The 24,381-nt window shown below is 41.7% G+C and overlaps 1 protein-coding gene across 7 annotated transcripts in view; it reads left to right on the top strand.

The window, feature by feature from the left end:
• HECTD1 (HECT domain E3 ubiquitin protein ligase 1) overlaps positions 1–24,381 on the top strand; it is an 83,568-nt gene that overhangs the window by 33,972 nt on the left and 25,215 nt on the right. For 6 of the 7 annotated variants that reach the window (XM_038756534.1, XM_038756533.1, XM_038756531.1 and 3 more), the window contains exons 5-25: positions 393–674; positions 796–1,066; positions 1,616–1,692; positions 1,774–1,872; positions 3,056–3,170; positions 3,774–3,948; positions 4,907–5,045; positions 5,241–5,411; positions 5,936–6,158; positions 8,898–9,161; positions 9,257–9,333; positions 10,278–10,412; positions 10,954–11,100; positions 11,385–11,479; positions 12,205–12,310; positions 14,084–14,218; positions 14,313–14,452; positions 15,010–15,333; positions 17,494–17,660; positions 18,591–18,767; positions 21,665–22,516. In XM_038756534.1, the coding sequence (XP_038612462.1) occupies positions 393–674; positions 796–1,066; positions 1,616–1,692; positions 1,774–1,872; positions 3,056–3,170; positions 3,774–3,948; positions 4,907–5,045; positions 5,241–5,411; positions 5,936–6,158; positions 8,898–9,161; positions 9,257–9,333; positions 10,278–10,412; positions 10,954–11,100; positions 11,385–11,479; positions 12,205–12,310; positions 14,084–14,218; positions 14,313–14,452; positions 15,010–15,333; positions 17,494–17,660; positions 18,591–18,767; positions 21,665–22,516 (4,171 nt within the window). The remainder of the gene's footprint in view (positions 1–392; positions 675–795; positions 1,067–1,615; positions 1,693–1,773; positions 1,873–3,055; positions 3,171–3,773; positions 3,949–4,906; positions 5,046–5,240; positions 5,412–5,935; positions 6,159–8,897; positions 9,162–9,256; positions 9,334–10,277; positions 10,413–10,953; positions 11,101–11,384; positions 11,480–12,204; positions 12,311–14,083; positions 14,219–14,312; positions 14,453–15,009; positions 15,334–17,493; positions 17,661–18,590; positions 18,768–21,664; positions 22,517–24,381) is intronic. The other variant, XM_038756532.1, reaches the window with a different exon arrangement.

Below are 24,381 nucleotides of genomic sequence, written 5' to 3'. Positions count from 1 at the left end.
ACAAATTAATTTTCATCTCTTGATCACTGCCCTGCACATTTACTCAGTTTTATATTAGCAAATTAGGTTATGTGGGGATCTTGTTCACTTAAATTATGAAATAATAAAATGAAGGAACACGTGGCTTGTATTTGTTCAAACCGTGTTTAATAGATGAAACTCAATCTAACAGTTTTGACATTTTCTGCAGCTCACATGTTGCCCTACACTTTGTCTAGGGACACATCCTCGGTTTGGATTTTGTTCGCGGAATTACCAGCCAATGTCTCCCACCTCCTTATCAAACCGTTTGGTCCATTAGCCACGTTTGAGGGTGAGTGGCGATCACCCAGTTTCACTTTTAGATAGGGCACTTATTTTTCCACGTACGTGTTTTTTTTTTGTACCATCAGGTCTCAGACGGAGCCTTGCGATGTTTTGCTTCATTAGCAGACCGATTTACCCGTCGTGGTGTTGACCCAGCCCCATTAGCTAAGCACGGTTTAACGGAGGAGCTGTTGTCTCGCATGGCTGCAGCTGGAGGCGCGGTGTCGGGGCCTTCTTCCGCCTGCAAACCGGGGCGAAGCACCACTGGCGCACCATCTACAGCCGCTGATTCCAAACTGAGTAATCAAGTGTCAACAATCGTTAGCCTGTTGTCAACACTGTGCAGAGGCTCTCCAGTAGTCACTCACGTAAGACTGTTTTATTCTATTAGAAGACTTTCGGTTTTTGGTTTTTTTTTTTTCCGAATAAAGATAAAATACAACTTTACCGGTGAGCCACACCTCTATCACTTGTTTTCACCCTTTGCAGGATCTCTTGAGATCGGAGCTTCCGGACTCCATAGAAAGTGCACTGCAGGGCGACGAAAGATGCGTGCTGGATACCATGCGTTTGGTTGATCTTCTCTTGGTGCTATTGTTTGAAGGGCGGAAAGCCCTGCCAAAGTCCAGTGCTGGATCTACGGGCAGAATCCCAGGCCTCCGTAGACTGGATAGTTCCGGGGAGCGTTCCCATCGGCAGCTTATAGACTGCATCCGCAGTAAAGATACTGATGCACTTATAGATGCGATTGACACAGGAGGTAGGAAAGAGCCATTCTGATCACTGAAATTGTATCCTCGGGCACACTTCTGTCTGATCCACTTTGTAATTCCACTAAAAGAAATAGGCCAGTCTTCAAAACGTCCAGCCAGCCTGATGCTTAAAAAATGCAAATAGGACAATCGGTGAGCAGTGACAACTTAAACCAGTATCCAGTTGCAAGATGAGGTTTTTTGTGTTGGGTTTGTTTTGTTTTTATTTCTACTGGAAATCCTTTTTGGTTACCTTAATTTCCCCTGGGATTGGGGTTTGCGGTCCCATGGTTGTTTAAAGAGAACCATATCATTTTCATGGACATAGCGTAGCAGACATAGCATAGACATAGCCGGACAGGTTTTGTGAGTAACACTACTTCTCACAATCCCTGCCCTCTGCCCTCCACCAAGTAATACCATCTGAAAATGTTTATATCTCTCTTGGTTGTTTAATTTTTGTCACCGGAGAGAAAAGGGAAATTTCAAGAAATGCATTATGTTGTGTGTGTAACTAGGGACATGTGAATTGATTTTATTATGTCTAATGCTTTCAGCTTTTGAAGTGAATTTTATGGATGATGTTGGACAGACCCTTTTAAACTGGGCCTCTGCTTTTGGAACTCAGGAAATGGTAAACTCTCAATTTATTTAAGCGATTATTCAAAGGCAGAGGTATAAATAGGAACGTAAACATTGTTTTTTCCTTTGATAGGTTGAATTTCTTTGTGAAAGAGGTGCTGATGTTAACAGGGGTCAGAGGTCATCATCATTACATTATGCAGCTTGTTTCGGAAGACCTCAAGTAGCAAAGGTATGAATTCAAAAGTCAGACCAGTATGATGTGGAAAGAATAATTACTCTTGAGTTTAAGATTTGGTTATACAATGGAAAAGAAACTCTCTGTTCAGCATCCTTTCAGAGTAATTCTTGTCCTTTCCTAATATCTTTTCTTTCTGATATTAATTTTTCCCACAGCACCCAAGTTTTCATTCTTTGCTCCTCCCGAGATAACCCCAACACTTCTCTGATCCCTTTCATACCCTTGCTCCAGCTTGGGACTCCTTTCCCCTTCAAATCCATCAAACCACAACTCTCTCCATTTTTCTAAGATCTTCCAGGAAACCTTTTCTGATGTAATTTTTCTTCTCTCTAGGTTCTATCATCCCAACTTCCACCTCAGCACCTTTGCACCACCTCAACATTTATAATAATAATAATGGCATTTATTAAGTGCTCACTATGTGCAAAGCACTGTTCTAAGCACTGGAGAGGTTACAGGGTGATGAGGTTGTCCCACAGGGGGCTCACAGTCTTAATCCCCATTTTCCGGATGAGGGAACTGAGGCTCAGAGAAGTTGTGACTTGCCCAAAGTCACACAGCTGACAATTGGCGGAGCCGGGATTTGAACCCATGACCTCTGACTCCAAACCCCGGGCTCTTTCCACTGAGCCACACTGCTTATCTACAGTCAAGTCACCCTGTGCACCCAAGTCACTTCTGTGCAGGGCAACTTACATTCTGTACTGTTTATTTATCTGTATTCACCTTTCCATTCTTTTCTTCCACTGGTCTAAACTATTTTGTACCCATCTCCCCAATTAGAGTGTAAATATCTTCTACCTCTGTTGAACTCTCAAAGCACTTAATGTAGTGCTCTGGAACACAGTAGGATCAATAAATAGTACTGGTTGATGGACGGTGAGACAAACGTTGGGTTGTTTGTAGATGTTGCTGTCACATCTAAGATTTCTGTGATGTTTTGAGACAAGATCATGGGAAGAGACAGTTTGAACAGGTTTAGGCATGAACATTTGGACTGTAAGGGTGATGAGACTGGATCAGATAGGAAATCTGTGCAGTCTCCATCTGTAAAGATATCTCTTAATAAAAAAATTAAGCATTATCCTCTAATGGTGTGTCAGCCACTCTCCCGAGTTAGATATTGGAAAGGTAACTTGTTATAATTGTAAACATAGATGTCTTTTACCTTTAGACTCTGTTGCGACATGGTGCAAATCCTGATCTGAGAGATGAAGATGGAAAAACTCCATTAGATAAAGCTCGAGAAAGGGGCCATAGTGAAGTAGTAGCTATTCTTCAGTCTCCGGGTTAGTAGAGATTTTGTGTTCACTAAAGGCACTGCTTGAACTTGGTATCCTTCCTAGAAGATCTTTTTTTACAGGATGTGACTGTAATATAAAGTGTTAATATTACGTATGTGTCATGCACTGTTCTAAGATACAAGTTTATCAGGCAGGGCACAGTCCTTGTTCCACGTGGGGCTCACAGTGTAAGTAAGAAGGGGAACCGGCATTGAATCCCCATTTTGCTGGTGAGGAAACTGACGCACAGAGAAGTTAAGTGACATGCCTCAGGTAACCCAGCAAGCAGTTGGTAGTACTGGGATTAGAACCCAGATCATCTGATTCCCAGGCCCTTGCTCTTTCCACTAGGCCATGCTGTAAAGTTGACTTGTACTACTAACCACTACCTGGGTTTCATCTTTGGGAATTGCTTGTGAAGTGCCCCAAATCATCTGAAATCAAATAACCTTTATTAGCAGTTCTGATTTAGTCTTGCACAGATATGCGTTAACACTAAGAAACTTGTTTGTCATAGTTGGATTTGGAGGTGTCTAACAGTTGTATACCTGTTTTAGTGTCATTTGTTTGCCTCAGAAAAGTACTTCACCAATGTTTACTAATTTGTAGGTGATTGGATGTGTCCGGTCAATAAAGGAGATGACAAGAAAAAGAAAGATGCAAACAAAGATGAAGAAGAATGTAACGAACCCAAAGGAGATCCAGAAATGGCGCCAATATACTTGAAAAGATTATTGCCAGTGTTTGCACAAACATTTCAGCAGACAATGCTACCTTCAATAAGGTAGCCATTCAAGCATTTTTTCTTTTTGTATATTTTGTATTAATAATATAATAGTAATAATATTAAAGTGTATTAATAATACACTTTCACTGGTGTCTGACAAAGATAAGTAATTGGCTTTCAGTTTTTCAAAGGGTCAATTTTCATCATATGAATTGTTTAGGCCATTACTGTCTAATAATTTTAGTCTTTAGCTGTTCTCGAAAAGGTTTGGTAGGTTGAAAGATAGCTAAAATGGGATTTTTGGAATGTGCCCTCATTTAGTCATGCTTCTGTCCCTCAATATCATGGGTATTTGAGAGTTAACACTACCAGAGATGAGGAAGTTTAATTGTTTAAGGGAAGTATTTAATTGGTTTGGCATATCTCATTGGAGCTCTCAGGTTTAAAAATCACAGCATCCAAGGGAAACAAAATCATAGCCTCGTTTACTCCAAATACCCTATTTCCAGTTGTGACATGGCTCATCTGTTCAGAGATCACCTTTCCTTTAATTGCTTGCTTGATCTATTGCAACTTGTTCATGTGCTTTTTAAGGCATATTTCATTCATATTTCTTGCCAAAATCAGTTTGGTAAAATTCAAAATAAATAACAGAGTGTGTGCAGTAAGAGAACCCGGAGAGGAATGTATCAAACTGAGGAAAATAGAAGAGCTTTCTAGTTCAGCTTCATTGATAATTTACCAGTTTTAACTTGTAATTTTTAATTCCCAAGTTACTTTGCTCCAAGAAGGGAATTCTTTGGGGATTTTTGTTTGTCCCATATCTCATGGCAGTTAGTAACTAGTGATTTGGTCCTAAATACTGTGACTTTTTCTTTTATTAAATTTTGGGAACAATGTTAAATTATCTTAAAGGACTCTTGTGTTATTCATCATAGCCAGTTATTTGCCACTTTGATCGATTTGTGCTTTCATCGTGGTTTCACCAAGAGTAATTTGTGCTTTTATTTTAAAGGAAAGCAAGTCTCGCTCTTATTAGAAAAATGATTCATTTTTGTTCTGAAGCACTGCTCAAAGAGGTTTGTGACTCTGATGCTGGCCATAATCTGCCCACCATATTAGTGGAAATCACTGCAACCATTCTTGATCAAGAGGTGAGTTTTTTTATAATAAAGCTATTTTTTTTTTCTTAGCTGGTTTTTGTAAATTAGTGTTCAGGCTCTGATTTTAAGGTTAAATGCCATATCTTTTAGCTCAGCGAAACTGTCATTCTGTCACATGGCTAAATAATGTCCATCAAAGCTGAAAGACTTGTTTTGATATCTCCTCTTCCCCCAATTTTCTTGCAGGACGATGATGATGGCCATTTGCTGGCTCTGCAGATTATAAGGGATTTGGTAGATAAAGGGGGAGATCTTTTTTTAGATCAGCTTGCTAGACTTGGAGTTATTAGCAAAGTGTCAACCTTGGCAGGACCTTCATCGGATGATGAGAATGAGGAGGAATCTAAACCGGAAAAAGTAAGTGGTGATTACTTCAAAAATTGCAGTGCCCGTTTCTCAGATTTAGTGGCAAAAGTAATTTATCCCTTTAACACATTGCTGTGAGCAGTGATAGACTAGGTAAATGGTATGCTGAATAAAATTTAGTTTTAAGATCACTGACCAGTTTCAAATGTGATCTTCTAATTAGCCATTAGATTTTTAATGCAGTGAAAGGAAGTGTGTGGTCAGATTTGCAGTTGAAATGTTTTCGAAATCGGAAGAACATTTTGTGTGATCTGGTTCATCCTCCCACCTCTGGAAACATTTCGAAGGAAAATTTGCAAGACAAGAATCATTTCTAGTACAGCAAAAAAAAAAAAAAAAAACCCACCACCTCCTAATCTCTTTGTCTCTGAGCATGTTTAGAACCCTTTGAGGAGCTTAGTCCTAAATTATCAACGTAAAGATGGTGTAAAAAATATTTTATTTTATTTTTTGGAATTGTTGGGAGTTCCGATTTTGGTTCTCTGTTTTTATATTTATTTTTATTGGATTTACAGGAGGATGAACCTCAGGAAGACGCTAAGGAGTTACAACAGGGTAAACCATACCACTGGAGAGACTGGTCAATCATTAGGGGAAGGGACTGCTTATATATCTGGAGTGATGCAGCTGCTTTGGAATTGTCAAATGGTAGCAATGGATGGTTCAGGTTTATCTTGGATGGGAAGCTTGCCACAATGTATTCCAGTGGTAGTCCAGAAGGTGGATCCGATAGTTCAGGTAATTCAGCCTGAAGAAGTCTCAGGTTCTCCTTTGATTTTTGTTAGTGTTCAGGGTTTTTTTTGCATAATAGTAATAATGGCATTTATTAAGCGCTTACTATGTGCAAAGCACTGTTCTAAGCGCTGGAAGTACAATAAATTTGAGCACATTGTTAATCAGAACCAAAACTGTTCTTTGTGTTCCACAGAAAAATTATTTTGTTCTTCAGACTGAAAATATACCTGGTATATTTTGAAAAATTTTAAAGGTGTAGTATGTCAATACATTTTTACCTGATTACAGCCACAGTGCTGCCAACTACAGGAAATTAGTCCTCATCCATATTTCTTTGAGTTTATTAATGAATAAAGTTAATGTATAAGCTGTTTTATGTGTTTTATGTAACTTTCCTTTTTGGCTGTGTAATTTGAGATCAGGAGAGTATTTGGTGGCTCATACTGTTGGTGTCTTTAGAAGCTTTAAATTTTACTACTTCTGAAGGACAGGAAGAATTTCTGTATACTTTAGAAAGTACGGAAGCACTGGGATAGGTACAGGATAAGCAGGTTGGATCCAGTCACCGTGTCACACGGGGCTCACGGTCTAAATCAGGAGGAGGATTTAATCCCCATTTTACAGATGAAATAACTAAGGCATGGAGATGTTTGACTTGCCCAAGGTCACACAGCAGTCAATTGGCAGAGCTAGGATCAGAATTAACTCTCCAAGGAGCAGCATGATCTAGTGGAAACTGCATGGGCCTTGGAGACAGAGGATCTGGGTTCTAATCCTGGTTCTGCCACTTGCCTGCTCTGTGACTGTGGGCTAGTCATTTATATTCTGTGTGCCTCAGTTTCCTCATCTGTAAATGGGGATTCACCGCCTGTTTTTCTGCCTACTTAGACTGTGAGCCCCGTGTGGGACAGAGAGAGGGGCTGTATCCAACCTGATTAACTTGAATCTATCAGTGTTTGACACATAATAAGTGCTTAACAAATGCCATATGGAAAGTCCTCTGATTCCTAGCCTGGGCTCTTTGCACTAGGCCAGGGTACCTCACAAAATCAAAACACAAAACCCCACATCGACAAAGGTAAAATACATTTTTCTCCGCGCCAAAGGCAATCTTTAAAGCCTCTGAGAACATTACTATAAACTTTAGCATTCCAGATGATCCTCATACTGGGAAGGGGAGCTTCCCTCTTGTGCCATCCTTTGTGAGTCCTTTGAGTGATTTCAGTACCCCGAAATTTCCCTGGGGGCCTGAACAGCAAAATACGTTGTCATAATATGCCCTTCCCTGTAGCTAAGGAGATAGGAAGACTCTCTGAATCCTTTGGCAGTTTGGTTTAACATTCCTTCAGGTTTGGCACAGAACATGACATTTTAATCAAAACCATAAGCGGTCATAATGGTGATAAGCAGCAGTCGTTGTTGCGACTATCCCAGCCTGTTGCCCATTTTCTGGGGCGTTCTTCCTGGGGAAACAAGTTTATGCATACCTCACTTAGGAGGCAGCATGGCCTAGGGAAAAGAACACAGGCCTGGAGTCAGAGGACCTGAGTTTTGTCTGGCACTGCCTCGTGTCTACTGTGTAACCTTGGACAAGTCACTTCTCTGTGCCTCAGTTCCCTCATCTGAAAAATGGGGATTCAGTGTCTGTTCTCCCTTCTATGTCGACTGAGCCCCATGTGGAACCTGATTATCTCGTATGTACCCCAACGTTTAGTACAGTGCGTGGCAAACACTACAGTTACTACTGTCATGATTATCCTAATGAGTTGCCCAAATTTATTTATTTTCCAAAGTGAGTCCAAGATTATATCAAAACTCTAAAGCCTGCACCGACTATTGTACTTCAGGCAAGCTCTATGAAATGAGCCAATGTACTCACTTGGTCAGACATAGAAAGTGTAGTCAGCAAGTGAGAATTTCACTCTCAGGTAAAGAAAATCTCCACACTGAGAAGGTTAGAAGGAGGAATTATGGAGCAACAGCAGGTCTCCTCTGCTTGTGATGGGAAAGATCTTCCCTGTTAAACATCAGTTCCACTTTTCTCCCTGCTCCCAGTGCCATAGTTGAAAGTGGTGCTTGAGGTGGGAGAGAGGGGTGTCCCCGAAAGCATTGCAATGGGGCAAGGGTTTTTGATTTAACTATTACAGGTTACCTGCAGGCCACTTGAGGTCAGACCCACAACATAACATTGGAGAGGATGGGGGAGTTTGGGAAAAGTCAGATTCTGTTGTGGCTCTTGCCGCGTTGGGACTGAGTCATGTTTATACAGGGCTCTAGAGTGAGAGTCCCGTGCTGCCGTCACATTTTTGAGCCGGGGGACCATCCAGTGTGGTCCTGTGTGAGATTAGGGCCTGTGTCTGCTTCCAAAGATAGTTTCCCTACGTATACCTGGTTTCCCATAGCCATCAGATGGTTGCATTTCAAAGAAAGCAATTACAAGCTGAGGCAGACAGTTTTCTTAAAAAAAAAAAACCACAACAAAAAACTTTCATTTTTATGCTAATGAGTGGACCAGTATCCTTTATATAGCAGGAGAAAAGCGAGAGTAAATAACAGGAAGATCTGTATACCCATCAGCTCTTTAATGATTCTTTGGGAAGATGATTGTTCCAGGTAAACCAGTTTTTGTCTTGGGTAATTGGAATCTTAGAAATTGCTTTTTCTTTGCTACTTTGGAGAAAAAAGTATTTAAGCATCTGCTTAATAATCCTTTTTTCCCCTCCCACCTCCTCTCTCCTCTAGAAAGCAGAAGTGAATTTTTAGAAAAGTTGCAAAGAGCCCGAAGCCAAGTAAAGCCATCCACTTCAAGTCAGCCAATACTTTCAGCTCCTGGACCCATTAAGCTCACTGTGGGCAATTGGTCACTAACCTGTTTGAAAGAAGGAGAAATTGCTATTCATAACTCAGATGGTCAACAAGCTACAATTCTGAAAGAAGATCTCCCTGGTTTTGTGTTTGAATCTAATAGAGGAACTAAACATTCCTTTACTGCTGAAACCTCATTGGGTAAGTAGGGACGGGAATCTACTTGAGGAAGAATGATGCCTATAATTTGCCTACTATACATTTTGCTAAGATTCTTTATAAAACTTCATGTTTAGGATCAGAGTTTGTGACTGGCTGGACTGGCAAAAGAGGTAGAAAATTGAAGTCTAAGTTAGAGAAAACTAAGCAAAAGGTATGTTAACTTTTTCTTTTCCAATTCGTCTTTAAAAATTTCCCATTGTTACTCCAAGATTGTGTAAGAGGTTGAGTTGACTCAAATCTTGGTGTAGCTTTGGGAATTGTCACATTGCTTACATACATTCATGAACTTGACTCCTTTATAAACACCAGACACCTTTTGTGTCTGGTATTTATGAAGAAGCCTAGTTCCTGTGTTCCCTAGAATTTACTGTTGACTAACCATTGTAATGCCAGGTCAATATTTCTTCTTGGTTTTTTTCCCCCTTTGTGTTAACAGAAGTTCATGATTGTCTTATTTTATCTGGCATAAAATGGGAAAAAACTAAATGCATAAATGATTCAGGTTTCTAATATGAAGATTTCATTCTGACTAAAAGACTCATTTTTCTCTAGTCATGGTACTTGTAAACATATTTTTGTTCTGTACTCCCTTGTGAATAAAGCGCAGTCTATGGAAAGAGCATTGGGCTGAGAACCAAAAGATCTGGATTCTAATGGCTTGCTGTCTGAACAATTCACTGTTTCCCTCTGCCTCAGTTTTCCCACCTGTGAAAGGGCATGGACCTGCCTGTTTCAGGGGAGCTGGAAGGGTAAATTTGAGAACACAGCCCAGATGAACGGACAGGAAATTAGATCTGGACTGGATTTTAATCCAACTTGTCAGCACTGTTACCATGCTGCTTCAGGCTAGTGATGCCCACTGAAGTTGTTTCACAGTGGTTGCAAATGGGTGAAAAATGGGAGTGGGAGCTTGTGAAAACTTTGAGCAGATTGATAGGTTGTTGAAGCCTTGATCATCCACACAGATAAGTCTGATATATATCGGTCTTTCTCCTAATGTAAATCCATTTCATTTGACGAGCTCTATCTCTGACTTGCCTGGTAAGTGTAATAAAAGAAATGAGAATAGGTGTTTGTGTCACATTTTGTTCATAGGTACGAACAATGGCCCGAGACTTGTATGATGACCACTTTAAAGCTGTTGAAAGCATGCCTCGGGGGGTTGTGGTGACTCTGAGGAACATAGCAACCCAGTTAGAATCATCATGGGAACTCCATACCAACAGACAGGTGAGCCTCATCCCTTTCAGATACCTTCCTTTCCCCATTTGCAACCTCAGGATAAACTTACCTTCCCCCAGTGTTGTTAGCAGGGAGAATAAGGTAACCCAAGTGTCAGTAATTTGAGCCTTTATTAAGAGAAGTGCTAGGTTACGCAGGATTTGGAGTCAAATCCTGGCTCTGCCAATTGTCAGCTGTGACTTTGGGCAAGTCACTTCTCTGTGCCTCAGTTACCTCATCTGCAAAATGGGGATTAAGACTGTGAGCCCCTTGGGGGGCAACCTGATCACCTTGTAACCTCCCCAGTGCTTAGAACAGTGCTTTGTACATAGTAAGCGCTTAATAAATGCTATTATTATTATTATTATTATTGAGAGAAGTGCTAGGTTAGTGAATATCTATATTCCAAAGAACCTAAGATTTGTTTCACACAAACTGTCATGTAAAAAATGAAATTGTGGTTCTCTTACTTGGTTTATGAAACTGAGACTTGCATTTGCAGTCTAATCTTAAGTCACTCATTGCCTTTTGTGCTCATGTTTTTATTTAGTGCATTGAGGGCGAAAACACGTGGCGAGATTTAATGAAGACAGCTCTGGAAAACTTAATCGTACTCTTGAAGGATGAAAATACCATCTCACCCTATGAAATGTGCAGTAGCGGTTTGGTGCAAGCACTTCTTACTGTTTTAAACAATGTAAGTTTATATATCAGAGTTGAAAAAGCAAAGTCTAAACCAAAAGGGACTGTTTGTTCATTGAAAATGCTAATTAAAAGCCATGTAATGGGTTAGCCACATTAGTACCAAGAGATTAAAACAAACATTTAAAAAGATTGAATAAATGCTATGTTTTCAGTTTACTAAACAAATACGTTGGGATGTATAGGGGCAAAACTAAATGACGTCCTCGAATGACATCGTATACCATATGGTGCCTTTATAGTATTCAGAATTTTCATAAAATAACCTTTTTCCCGTAGAGCATGGATTTAGACATGAAACAAGATTGTAGTCAACTGGTAGAGCGAATAAATGTTTTCAAAACTGCATTCAGTGAAAATGAAGATGACGAAAGGTAAAAACAGACACTTAATACTAAAGTTTGTAATACAATTAATTGGTTGCTTGAAACAAGTTAACCTGAGTGGTAGGTTTTAAAAACTCATGAAACGAGCTATTTTTGTCTTCACATTGTGAAGAGGGAAAGATCTCTTAATTTTCTGTTATGGAAATATCAATTATCCAGGGGAACTTAATCTCATGTGTGGGATTATAAATTTTCTAAAGGTATTTGCCTTCTCCCACCTTAAAAGAATGAAGATTGAGTTTTATAGGGTTCTCCCTACTGAAAGTATGCTCAAATTAGTTTTATGATATATATTTTGGTGGTTTGGGGGATGGGGAGGATAAAGAGGGGTGGAGAAGTAGCAGAGGGAAGAGATTAGGGGAACCAGGATTTTTGTTTTGTTTTTTTAAAAAGTAAGCCACAGCATTTGACTTAATGTCAGTGGATAATTGTTTTAAGGTGTGACTGAGTTTTAGTTGCAAAAGGATGTCTTCTAGACTGTGAGTCCGTTGTTGGGTAGGGACTGTCTCTATATGTTGCTAACTTGTACTTCCCAAGCGCTTAGTACAGTGCTCTGCACACAGTAAGTGCTCAGTAAATACGATTGATTGAATGAATGAATGTACATTCCATTTCCTCTATTAGATCACAATTTTTAAAGCCTGATATTCTAATTTTCATCTGAACAATCATTTAAACGTAACTCAGAGTTCAATGATTATTTTTATCTTCAGTCGGCCAGCAGTTGCGTTAATTCGCAAGTTAATAGCAGTTCTGGAGTCCATTGAACGCCTGCCCCTCCATTTGTACGACACACCAGGATCCACTTACAACCTGCAGGTAAGCACTGCGATCGTTGAACTGTGCATTCATTACTTCTCAAACTCTAGGGCTACGTTCCTGGTGAATCCTGTGCTAAAGGTAATACTCATTATAGTAAACGTTCCGCGATCGGTGCCCCCCATGCATGCAATGATTTCTTTCAAAATTTCAATGCTTTCTATTAGACCGAGCTATCAGGAGGGTGTTTCCTAATAGAAGTTCATCCAGAACACCTACTGAAAACCCGCTGTGGAAGGAGTCTTACTTTCTTCTTACGAACCCTTGCGTCCTGGCTGTTGCAGACAGTTTTCTGAACATTAATCGGTGTAGGAAAATCATTGTGTTTGCAAACTCGAAATCTGGAAAAGATCTACCCATGAAATCATCAGGGAACTTTCCTGTGGGCTTCTTGGTGTGCTGCTAGACGGCTTGGCAAACTATCAGCTGTCTTATTACTTAAGACCGCGTTTCAGTGTTTTGTTGTGGAGTACATTTAAAATGTTAAGGACTACTCTGAACTTTCATTATTGCTTTATTAAGAGAAGCAGCATGGCTTAGTGGAAAAGAGCCCGGGCTTGGGAGTTAGAAGTCGTGGGTTCTAACCCCGGCTCCACCGCTTGTCAGCTGGGTGACTTTGGGCAAGTCACTCAACTTCTCTGTGCCTGTTACCTCATCTGTAAAATGGGGGTGAAGACTGTGAGCCCTACAGGGGACAACCTGATTACCTTATGTCTACTCCAGAGCTTAGAACAGTGCTTGGCACCTAGTAAGCACTAAACAAATACCAACATCATTATTATTATTATTCATTCATTCAATCATATTGAGCGCTTACCGTGTGCAGAGCACTGTACTAAGCAGTTGGGAAGTACAAGTTGGCAACATATAGAGACGGTCCCTACCCACCAGTGGGCTCACAGTCTAGAAGGCGTTATTAATATGGCATTCAAGTGCTATGTGTCTAACACTGTTCATAGATACAGGGTAATCAGTTTGAATCCAGTCCCTGTCCCACATGGGGCTCACAGTCTGAGGTGGAGGGAGAAAAGATGCTATAGTGGAAATTGAGGCACAGAGAAGCCTTAATTTACCCAGAGTCACACAGCAAGCAATAGGCAGAACAGGGATTAGAACCAAGGTCCTCTGACTCAAACCATTGCTCTCTCCACTACTCTGTGCTGCTTCCCAGCACACCTAACACCTCCCACTTTGCCTGCCCCTAATCCGGAACCCAAGCTCCTGGAAGTAGAGGGTAGATAGAGAGTGGACAAGCTCACATTCTGCTTTTAGTATGCCTCAGGAACTAAAAAGCCCTGGGTTCCTACTGTGTGTTTACTAGTACCTTTTGAGAACACACCTACATAGTGAAGCGTAGTATCGTGGTTCCCAAGAAAGCTGGAGCTCCCTAGTAGATACCATCATTATATTTCAGCATATGGACTGCATTCCATCCCAGGTATTCTGGATCGGGGGATGCCATTCTGACCACTTCGTTGCTTTCCTAGTAGGCAAAGTTGAGGAAATAAGCATAAGGCAACCGCTTTCTTTTTAATTACTTTAAAATTAGAACAGCATGTATTTCTGGAAAAATAGTCCTGATTACCATGTTTCAACCTCATGTGCTTTATAAGCAGAAACTCTCTGGATAATTTTAGCATCTTTCAGCATTTCAAATTCTGATTCATACTGACTGATAACTTTCATTTTCAAAAATCATACAACGTACCATGTATTGCACAATTCTAAGGATAGAAAGACTTTGTGTTAAGTATATTACTGTTTTGCATTTAGATATTAACAAGAAGATTGCGATTTCGGTTGGAGCGGGCCTCTGGAGAAACCTCACTGATAGATCGAACTGGAAGAATGCTAAAAATGGAGCCATTAGCAACAGTAGAGTCTTTAGAACAATATCTCTTGAAAATGGTAAGCACTATTCGGTGGGTGTCCTTTTTTTTTTCCTGCTCTGCAAATGCTGACCTGATTGGGCTTGTCACCATCTATATGTTTGTGTTTTCAGGTAGCAAAGCAGTGGTACGATTTTGATAGATCTTCATTTGTTTTTGTACGAAAACTACGTGAAGGCCAAACTTTTATATTTCGGCACCAGCATGACTTTGACGAAAATGGAATTATTTACTGGATTGGGACAAATGCAAAGTGAGTGGCTTTATCTGAACTGATAGAGAAAATGGTATAAAATGTATATGTTACATTTGGAAAAGTGAAATATTAATGTATAGAATGAAGACTCTCTGTATTGAACGTTACGTTGGCTCGTTAAAGTATAGGTAATTCTTCCCTGAATCATTTCCCTTTTTTTATTTTTAAGTAAAGCCGTCGTTTTTTCCTTTAAATTTACCTCGGTGATAAGATTGTGTAATTTTCTGAAATACCTGGAGATTCAAGAGGGCTTTGGATAAATTCATTGATGAGTTCCATAAGGGGTTATAAGAGGGAATGTTAGGAAGGTAGAGGGAAATGTTAGGGATGTTAGATGATACACCCATAAATGTTGAATGTTAAGAAAGGCAACCATCACATGGTTCTTCTAAGCATTCTGTTGCTACTGTTGGTATCTGAGTGCTAGCTGAGTGGTCCATTGGTTAGGGCAATTTATGGAGCCCTTATGTGATGTGTAGGACATCAATAGCATATTCCTGATGTTCTCACCAGCTTGTCACCTGATGCAATTGCCCTTTTTTGTTTTCTTGTAGAACTGCGTACGAATGGGTAAATCCAGCAGCCTACGGGCTTGTAGTGGTCACATCATCAGAAGGAAGAAACCTACCTTATGGTCGCTTGGAGGACATCTTGAGCCGTGACAGTTCCGCTCTTAATTGCCATAGTAATGATGATAAGAATGCCTGGTTTGCCATAGATCTTGGTCTTTGGGTAATACCGTCGGCGTACACACTACGCCACGCTCGCGGTTATGGAAGATCTGCTCTCCGAAATTGGGTTTTCCAGGTATCCAAAGATGGACAGAACTGGACTACCTTGTATACCCACGTTGATGACTGCAGCCTCAACGAACCGGGGTTAGTTGAGTGTCATGACTGCTGGTTTTGCCCTGTGGGTAGTTGTGTAAAATACTGTACTGTTTCTTTTTCATTTGAATTGCTTTTAAAAATGATAGCGTGCAATCTGGGGTACAGGTCTTCCCAAGAATACGTCTGTAATGCATCCCTCAGAAATGTGGCTGTATTGGAAATAGTATCTTGGGATATGTTTTCCCATAGACCCGAATGCAGTTGGTTAGGTTCCATTCCAGAACCAGCTCTGACATGACCTTAAAAATTACACTGTGGATCCCTTCTCTTCTGCTGTCTATCCCTGTGGACTATTTGTTGACACTTAAGTACCCCCAAAATAGCTCCTTCTCCTTCCAACTCTCCCCGGATGCCCTTCTCCACCCCGGATATCCAGTTTTGTTTGGTTTTGGGGGGGGTTTTGGCGGGGTGGAGGAGAGTGGCTTTAAAGCAACACAATCCCTCTTCACCCCAGTTGCTGCTGCCAGTAGGAGGTGGGGCAGGAAAATATTATTGGGTCTCAGCCAGCATCCCAGTGGTCAAATAACCGAGTCCTGATCCCACCTCTTTGCCCCAAAGTCAGGTAGGTAGCTGTTTTGGTTAGACCATCCCACATTCCTTAATGTCCATTATCTGTCCACTCCAAGCCCTTACCTACGCTGCCTGACAGCTTTTGTCACCCTGGAAAACCGGAGTTGCTTCAGCCCAGGGGCTGCAACGGGGCAACTGGGAACGAGGATGGAGACTTCCCACCGCACCAAGCTGCTTGCCTGTGGTTAATGAATGAGAAGAAGGGAAGGGGACTGAAAAGGGCTTCGGTAGTTTCCTAAACGGATCTGGAAAAGCCTAGCTTTTACGCTTTGTCAGGGTCTTCAGAGGAAATCTTTTAAGAAAGGATGCGTAAGATTGCCGCCCCTCCTACTTGGTTCCATCTGGGTTGCCTACTTCCTCAGACCCTTCCTGAAGCCAAGTAATTGGGCTGCCCATTTTGGTGCTTGAAGAAGGGTGGGTCACAGTAAGGGTGAGTAAAGGAAGGGGTAAGAGGGAATTGATTTTTTTTTTCTGCAGTAATTGAACATTATGTTGGGCAGGGCATAGTGATTTCTGGGCTACATCAGCAATTAGTGTATGATGTATCTACAGATTTTATCAACCAGTTGTATTTGAGAGCTTACTGTGTGCAGAGCACTATAATAAATGCTTGGGGAGAGTACAGCAGAGTTGGTAGACACTATGTGGTGTGGTAGCTTGGACCTGGGAATACACTTAAGAGCTTCACTTATTTAAGTGTATATTGTACACTGTAAATTGCGTGACTATTGGATGTATATTTAGGCATTAAGGAATACCCTTTCAGTCAGTCGTATTTGTGTGTTTATCATATACAGTGTATTGCACTAAGTGCCTGGGAGAGGACAGTTTTAGAGTTGGTAGAATTTCCGGCCCTCAGCAGGCTTACAGTCTACACTTCAGATTGACATTCTTGAATTACTTCGATTACCGTAACCCTAAAATTAGGTCTTTTTAAAGACTGCTTTAAATAACAAAGAAAAAAACCAAAATTAGGTGGTATTTAATAGATCCTCAGTGAATTCTGTTCCTGGACTGTAGGAAAATAGAATTCATTTTGGGCTACCAGGTTAAGAAATAGAATCAAAAATTATGTGCTTCATGTGTGTCTGTTCTGCTACATTTCTGTACTGTTTAAATCTTAGGCAGGTTTAAAAATACCTGCTCTAGAAAAACCTCTCCCAATTTCTTTTTTAGGTAAGTTTTTAACTGTATGCATTGGACTCTACTGCAGTACTTTTGTGATCAATCAGTTGTGCTTATTGAGCACTTACGATGTGCAGCACGCTTGGGAAAATACAATATAATAGTTGGTAGACTTTTTCTGTCCACAGTGAGCTTACAGTGCAGAGGGAACTGTGATCTGACCATCATCGTCTTTGTATGTGGCCAAATAAAATTCCCCTTTAAAAATTGTATTTAGTAAGATTTTCCTGTTGCCACAGACTACTAAAATATTCAGGAAATCTTTTTTTTTTTTTGGTAATTTAGTGAACTTGCTATGATCATCCAGAAATCTGTAAAGTGTTTGAAAAATCTGACCCAGTTTTGCTTATTTTTGTTTTGTTATTGTTCTCCCCCTCCCCCTTGCTACACAAGATCAACAGCAACGTGGCCCCTGGATCCACCAAAGGATGAGAAGCAAGGATGGAGACATGTAAGAATAAAACAAATGGGAAAAAATGCCAGCGGACAAACGCACTACCTCTCGTTGTCTGGATTTGAACTTTATGGCACTGTCAGTGGAGTGTGTGAAGACCAGCTTGGTAAGGAAATACATTCGGTATTCTCTTCTAACCCGTGCCAGCATCCTCGTGTCTCTCTCCACTTCAATCCATACTTCATGCTGCTGCCCGGATTATCTTTGTCCAGAAACGCTCTGGACATATCACTCCCCTCCTCAAAAACCTCCAATGGCTACCGATCAATCTGCGCATCAGGCAGAAACTCCTCACCCTGGGCTTCAAGGCTCTCCATCACCTCGCCCCCTCCTACCTCACCTCCCTTCTCTCCTTCTACTGCCCAGCCCGCACCCTCCGCTCCTCCACCACTAATCTCCTCACTGTACCTCGCTCTCGCCTGTCCCGCCATCGACCCCCGGCCCACGTCATCCCCCGGGCCTGGAATGCCCTCCCTCTGCCCATCCGCCAAGCTAGCTCTCTTCCTCCCTTCAAGGCCCTCCTGAGAGCTCGCCTCCTCCAGGAGGCCTTCCCAGATTGAGCCCCTTCTTTCCTCTCCCCCTCGTCCCCCTCTCCATCCCCCCGCCTTACCGCCTTCCCCTCCCCACAGCACCTGTATATATGTATATATGGTTGTACATATTTATTACTCTGTTTATTTATTTATTTATTTATTTTACTTGTACATTTCTATCCTACTTATTTTATTTTGTTGGTATGTTTGGTTCTGTTCTCTGTCTCCCCCTTTTAGACTGTGAGCCCACTATCGGGTAGGGACTGTCTCTATGTGATGCCAATTTGTACTTCCCAAGCGCTTAGTACAGTGCTCTGCACATAGTAAGCGCTCAATAAATACGATTGATTGATTGATTGATAGTACCCAAATGTACCTTAACTGAGGCCAAGCCAAGCCAAACTTCTTGGGATTGAGTTTGCATGTGCTTACAGTTGTGTGTTTGTTTTCCATAGCTCACGAATGTACCCTTACTTACCATTGTTTGAACTGTAATTTACTAGGAAAAGCAGCTAAGGAAGCCGAAGCCAACTTGAGGCGGCAGAGGCGTCTGGTGCGATCACAGGTCTTGAAGTACATGGTCCCAGGAGCCCGTGTGATCCGAGGAATCGATTGGAAGTGGAGGGATCAGGATGGCAGCCCACAGGGAGAGGGGACTGTCACAGGAGAACTGCATAATGGTGAGTAGGTGCTGGGGAATTCCCAAGTCATTTATGTCTTGTATGGAATGGGGCTACCACATTTTGGGCTTGAAAGCTTAGATGCTGTTTTATTCTTCGCCGGGGCTCCTTTTTAATAATGTTTGTGCCAGAATAGGTAAATGCAATGACTCTGTCTTCTTGTAACTGAGTAGACTTAATTCTGGCGTTGCAAAGAAAAGAATACACTTGATTGGCTTTGCCTAAACTGCTGAAACGGGAGCTGTTTGAAAATTGGAGAAATTTGAAAATCTTCCCAATTTTGACTAATGGGTCATTTTTACTTCTTTAAAAAAATCAGTAATCGTGATTTGCTTGTTTTTATAAAATTGCCAGGATATTTTTCTGCCTTTGCTTTTAGCTGAGCAATCACAGCATTCTTCTCAGTCTTTATTTAAATATAGCTTTCCTGCCATGTAGCTTCGACAGGGATCAGAAAAAAATTTTTTTGGTTGTTCCAAATGACAGAAAATATCTTTTTTTAATCCCCATTTCCTTGATGGTGAAGAATTAATCTGAAATTCTAAAGCAGTCAGGGATTGCGTTATTAGAGGAGCATTAGCACAGGAATGATTATTCTGGGGTTTTACTACCCTTTTTATGGTTCACGAGTTTTGTCCCAATCCTCTTGAACCTCAATGGGTGATAAAAAAAACCATTTTCTCCTTTGTTTAATAGCACAGCATAATTTAAACATAGCTTATTAATACTGAATAGTATAGTTTGAAGACATTTTCACACCACTAAAGAAGTTGATTTTTGTCTGGGCAATTGTATTGGCTTTTCATATGGAAAAATTGACTAAGCCCCATTGTTAATTACCCTTAGTATTTTTTCTACATCTGAAGATAAGGTATTATTCCATTTTTAGTAGGACTTCCTTAAAATGAAAAACTGCTCATGCTTAACTATTAGAAATTGAATGTGATAGGAAAAGAACATTCAATACTTTATGTCTGGGAAGTGTAAAAAGTATTCTGCTATTGCCATTTCCAATAATTCTTATTTTGACCTTTCCAGAGATCCTAAACAAATTTAGCCCATGATCTAGTAGTAGAACTGGGCAAAAAGAAAAAAAGGCACCAGGAACCTTGATTATTCTTGGTATGGAAGAAATGAGTTGCAGCCTGAGCCAGTTTTTTTAAGCAGCTGAAAATCAAAGCACTGATTTAATGGGGTCCTTTTCAGGGGTGGGCAATTCTTTTAGCTTTGGGACCACTCACCAGATTTTAGGATGGTAGAGTGTGAGGTGAGCTACGGGGAGCAGTTTAAAGGCCTGAAGTAATTATACTTAGTTGTGGCAGCTCTGACGTAGCTTCCAGCCTAGCCCATTGCTACAGCCCCAAGAGCGACGGCGCACAGGAATCGCTGATTGTATTTGGACCAGAGTCACCGCAAGCAGAACTATAATCACGTATGGGAATTAATTGGCTGGCTGGGGCCAACCTGCAGGTTGCATTTTTCCTTAGGCCTCTATAGATGCACCTCAGAAAAGACTAATCGTTTTGAAAACAACTATTGTGTAGTCTCTTTTTAGGCCTAATATTTGGAGCATCTCAAAAGACTTGGCCTAAAGTTTGTAAAAAGCATCAAAGTATATTTTTACCTAGGTTAAGTAGGCCATGACAATCCTAACAGTCCTTAGAACTCGCCTTGACTTGCTTAGTTCCTCTGGAGCCCTCCATGCTCTAAATCACCAGATGCTAATTATAGGCCACCATGCTCTGCATATACTTTGGTTTTAAAGATTCTCCGCATGCTCTGCTCTTAAGACCAATTAACCTGAAAAACTGAGCTAAATGTGTGTGTGTGTGGGGGGGGGGTCCTCATTTACAAAATACAGCAGTGCTAGGGAATCAAGGAGTGTGGGGTCAACTATGCAGGTCTATGTAGATAGACCTTTGGAAGACACTGTTGTGGGAATACATGGGCTTTTGAGCAAAGCATGTATTTTAAACCATAAATTTTCTTTTAATACTGGGTTTCTCAGGAACGTCCCTTATTTTTTAAAAAACCGAGTATTTTTAGTGTGACTCAGTGTTAAAGGATCCCAGAAGTAAACAAACAATTTGAAAATATACACTTTACCTATGTAGGAGGGTAGGATATCCTTGAAAATAGAATGTACAATGTGCTAGGAAACTGAGGCGTCTTAATTCTGTCCCAAGGTAGACCATCAGAAAATAGTGTTAACCAAAACACCAAAAAACTCTCGGTAATATGATCCCATGGGTTTGTGGTGAGATCCTGGAAATGCTTTGGACTTTCTCAAGGCTCATTTCATTTTATTTACTTGTTCTTTTGTCACTCTAAGGGGACTTGACTTTATCGTTTGCGATGAACTTACAAAACGAACTATGAAAGAATACAAAAAATTAGCCCCCTCATAGGCGCTCCGCTCCAAGCAGTAAAAATGTACTTTGATGCTTTTTACAAACTTTAGGCCAAGTCTTTTAAGATGCTCCAAATATTAGGCCTAAAAAAGAGACTACACAATAGTTGTTTTCAAAACGATTCGTCTTTTCTGAGGTGCATCTATGGAGGCCTAAGGAAAAATGCAACCTGCAGGTTGGACCCAGCCAGCCAATTAATTCCCATAGGTGACTATAGTTCTGGCTTGGAGTAGACGTCCCCCCACTTTTAAGTGGCTGGATTTTCAGACCCAAAAGTATAGGGCAGTTTTATGGCAACTGTGGTAAAATGACAAAAAGTGATGGCATTCTTGAGCTCCAAATTTTGGTTGGCATAGAAAGCTATTCAGCGACTTGTTACTCAGAGATAGAGCACTGATGAGAAGCTGATCCCATATTGTGGAGCTACTGTCTTGCCCTGCTCCTGTCTGCTTTCTGGTGGGTCTCACAACCTCCTGTCCTTTCCAGGCTGGATTGATGTCACCTGGGATGCTGGTGGCTCAAACTCTTACCGTATGGGCGCAGAAGGAAAGTTTGACCTCAAGCTTGCACCAGGGTACGACCCTGATACAGCGGCATCACCCAAACCTGTTTCATCCACTGTTTCAGGCACAACACAGTCATGGAGCAGCCTGGTGAAAAACAACTGTCCAGACAAGACATCGGCTGCTGCTGCTGCTGCTGCTGCAGGCTCCTCAAGTAGAAAAGGAAGCAGCAGCTCTGTGTGTAGCGTGGCCAGTAGCAGCGACATCAGCTTGGGGTCGACCAAAATGGAGCGGAGATCAGAAAGTGTAATGGAGCAGAGTATAGTTTCAGGCCCTGATGTCCATGAGCCGATTGTTGTCCTTTCGTCTGCCGAGAACGTGCCTCAAGCTGAAGTAGGGTCGGCATCCAGTGCGAGCACCAGCACCTTAACAGCTGAAGCGGGAGGCGAAAGTGCGGAGAGGAAGCTAGGTCCCGACAGTTCGATTCGTACTCCTGGGGAGACTAGTGCCATATCCATGGGGATTGTTAGCGTCAGCTCTCCTGATGTTAGTTCAGTATCTGAATTAACCAATAAAGAAGCCGCTTCCCAGCGACCCCTTAGCTCTTCAGCGAGTAACAGACTGTCCGTGAATTCTCTGTTGGCCGCTGGAGCTCCTATGAGCTCCAGCGCGAGCGTGCCGAACCTGTCCTCGCGAGAAACGTCTAGCCTGGAGTCTTTCGTTCGGAGAGTGGCGAACATTGCGCGGACCAACGCCACAAACAACATGAATCTGAGCCGCAGCAGCAGTGACAACAACACTAACACCTTGGGAAGGAACGTAATGAGCACGGCAAGTAAGTGAGCTTTTTCCTACGGAAGCCAAGGCGTCCAGGTGCTTCTGCTGGGCGGTGTCTAGTTCGTGGTGTTCCCGTTGGGAGCCCGCTCTGCGGTACCAAGCCGCACGATCCAGTTTTGCATCTAATCAGATGAAACCCACTACTTCTCCGAAATATTTCCCTTGTCACTTTTCTCAGAGAAGCAGCATGGCCCAGTGGATAGAGCCTGGGAATCAGAGGACCTGGCTTCTAATCCCGGCTCTGCCACTTGTCTGCTGTGAGACCTTGAGCCAGTCACTTAACTTCTCTACTTCATTTACCTCATCTGTAAAATGGGGATTAAGACTCCGGCCCCGCGCAGGACAGGAACTGTGTCCAGCGTGACAATCTCGTATACACCCCAGCGCTTAGTACAGTGCTTGGCACGTAGTAAGCGCTTAACCAGAACCACTTAAAAAAAAAAAACTGAAATGATGAGGCATTAGTCTTTTCTCATTTGGGACTGAACTTGAACAGAAAGTGTCCAGTTTTATGCCCTTTTGAAGGAATTTTTGCTAATGCGTAATTGAGTCCGCCATAAGTTCTCAAGCACACCATACCTTAATCACTGAAAAATTCCTCAATTTCGGTATATTTTTTTGATCCTTTTGTAATTACATTTCTTTTTGTTCCTTTGTAATATTTTAAAAAGTGCTTTGCGATCCTCAGTGTCTTTGCTGGTACTGTGTATTTCACCGTCAGTAGCACGAATTGTAATGATTGATTGGAAGGATTGGCCCTAGTTGGTCTAACAGAAAATATTAACTCTTACCTTGGTACATATCCATGAGTCTCCGTGACTTGTAAATTCATTCCAGAAGTACATTATAATCCGGTTCAGGTGTGGGGGACTCTCGCTCTGCCTGTGTGATGGCAGAAAATCGGGTTGTCACTCCCGACATGCCAATCTTTTGACCAGAGCTCAGCTGTCACTGCTTGGTCCAGGACCGGATTAATGCCGGGGCTTTAGGGGCTACCGTCCGGGTCCTTAAGCTAAGAGGATGGGTCCCAGAAAGGTAGATCCATGATTCTGTGACAGCTGGTCTGAGGTAAGGATTAGGCTGTTTTGAATTAAAATTATATAGTGCATGTTAAAATACTGAGATTTAAACCACAGAATTGGTTTTAGGTAATAGAGAAGCAAGTTTAGTACTGTGTTAAATTTCAGTGCCAGAATTGTGAGCTATATATATATACATATATATATATATATTTTCAAAGACTTAAAAAGCCCCTGCCTATATCCCATTTCTGGATTAAATGTCACTGCTTCCAGACTTTGTGCCGCAATGGCCTCTGCTGCAATCCTAGACCAAACCCTTCACCCCCTTCCCCTCCCTCCTTTCTATCAATATTATCGATGTTGCTGTTAGCATTGTCGTTTATTCCGACACTTGTTCGGCGCTTTAGGCAGCGCACTGTACTAAGTACTGGGGCACGGTAAGAGGCTATTGATTGACACAATTCCTGATCCATAGATGACTCTTGGCCTGAAAGAGGAGAAACCCCTGAGGAAAAGAAATGTGAACTTCAGTATGTACAGTGTTACCGACAGCCATGGCCGTAATAGCTGAAGCACCTCTTTCTAAAGGAGCGGTTTTCTGGTTCTTCTCTACTCCAGAAGGGCTGTCCTAAATTCAGGAGTCGCAACCTTCCCGGTCTTCCTTCTGGTTCCTGGGGAGTTTGACTCAGGTGATCGCGGGTGGAGGAGGGCAGTGGCACTGCCAGACCCTCGGTTTGAAGAGGTGCCCTGGGGTGCAGCCCCGTTTTATGCCCACACTGCTCCAGCACAATGGGACTCCTTCCCTCTCGACTTCGAGGCACAGAAAGGAAGTTTGACGTCA

The sequence above is a fragment of the Tachyglossus aculeatus genome, chromosome 14 (genome assembly GCF_015852505.1).
Source record: "Tachyglossus aculeatus isolate mTacAcu1 chromosome 14, mTacAcu1.pri, whole genome shotgun sequence".
Lineage (NCBI taxonomy): Eukaryota > Metazoa > Chordata > Mammalia > Monotremata > Tachyglossidae > Tachyglossus > Tachyglossus aculeatus.
The sequence above is the reverse complement of the archived record's forward strand: the minus strand, read 5'-3'. Positions and strand labels throughout refer to the sequence as shown.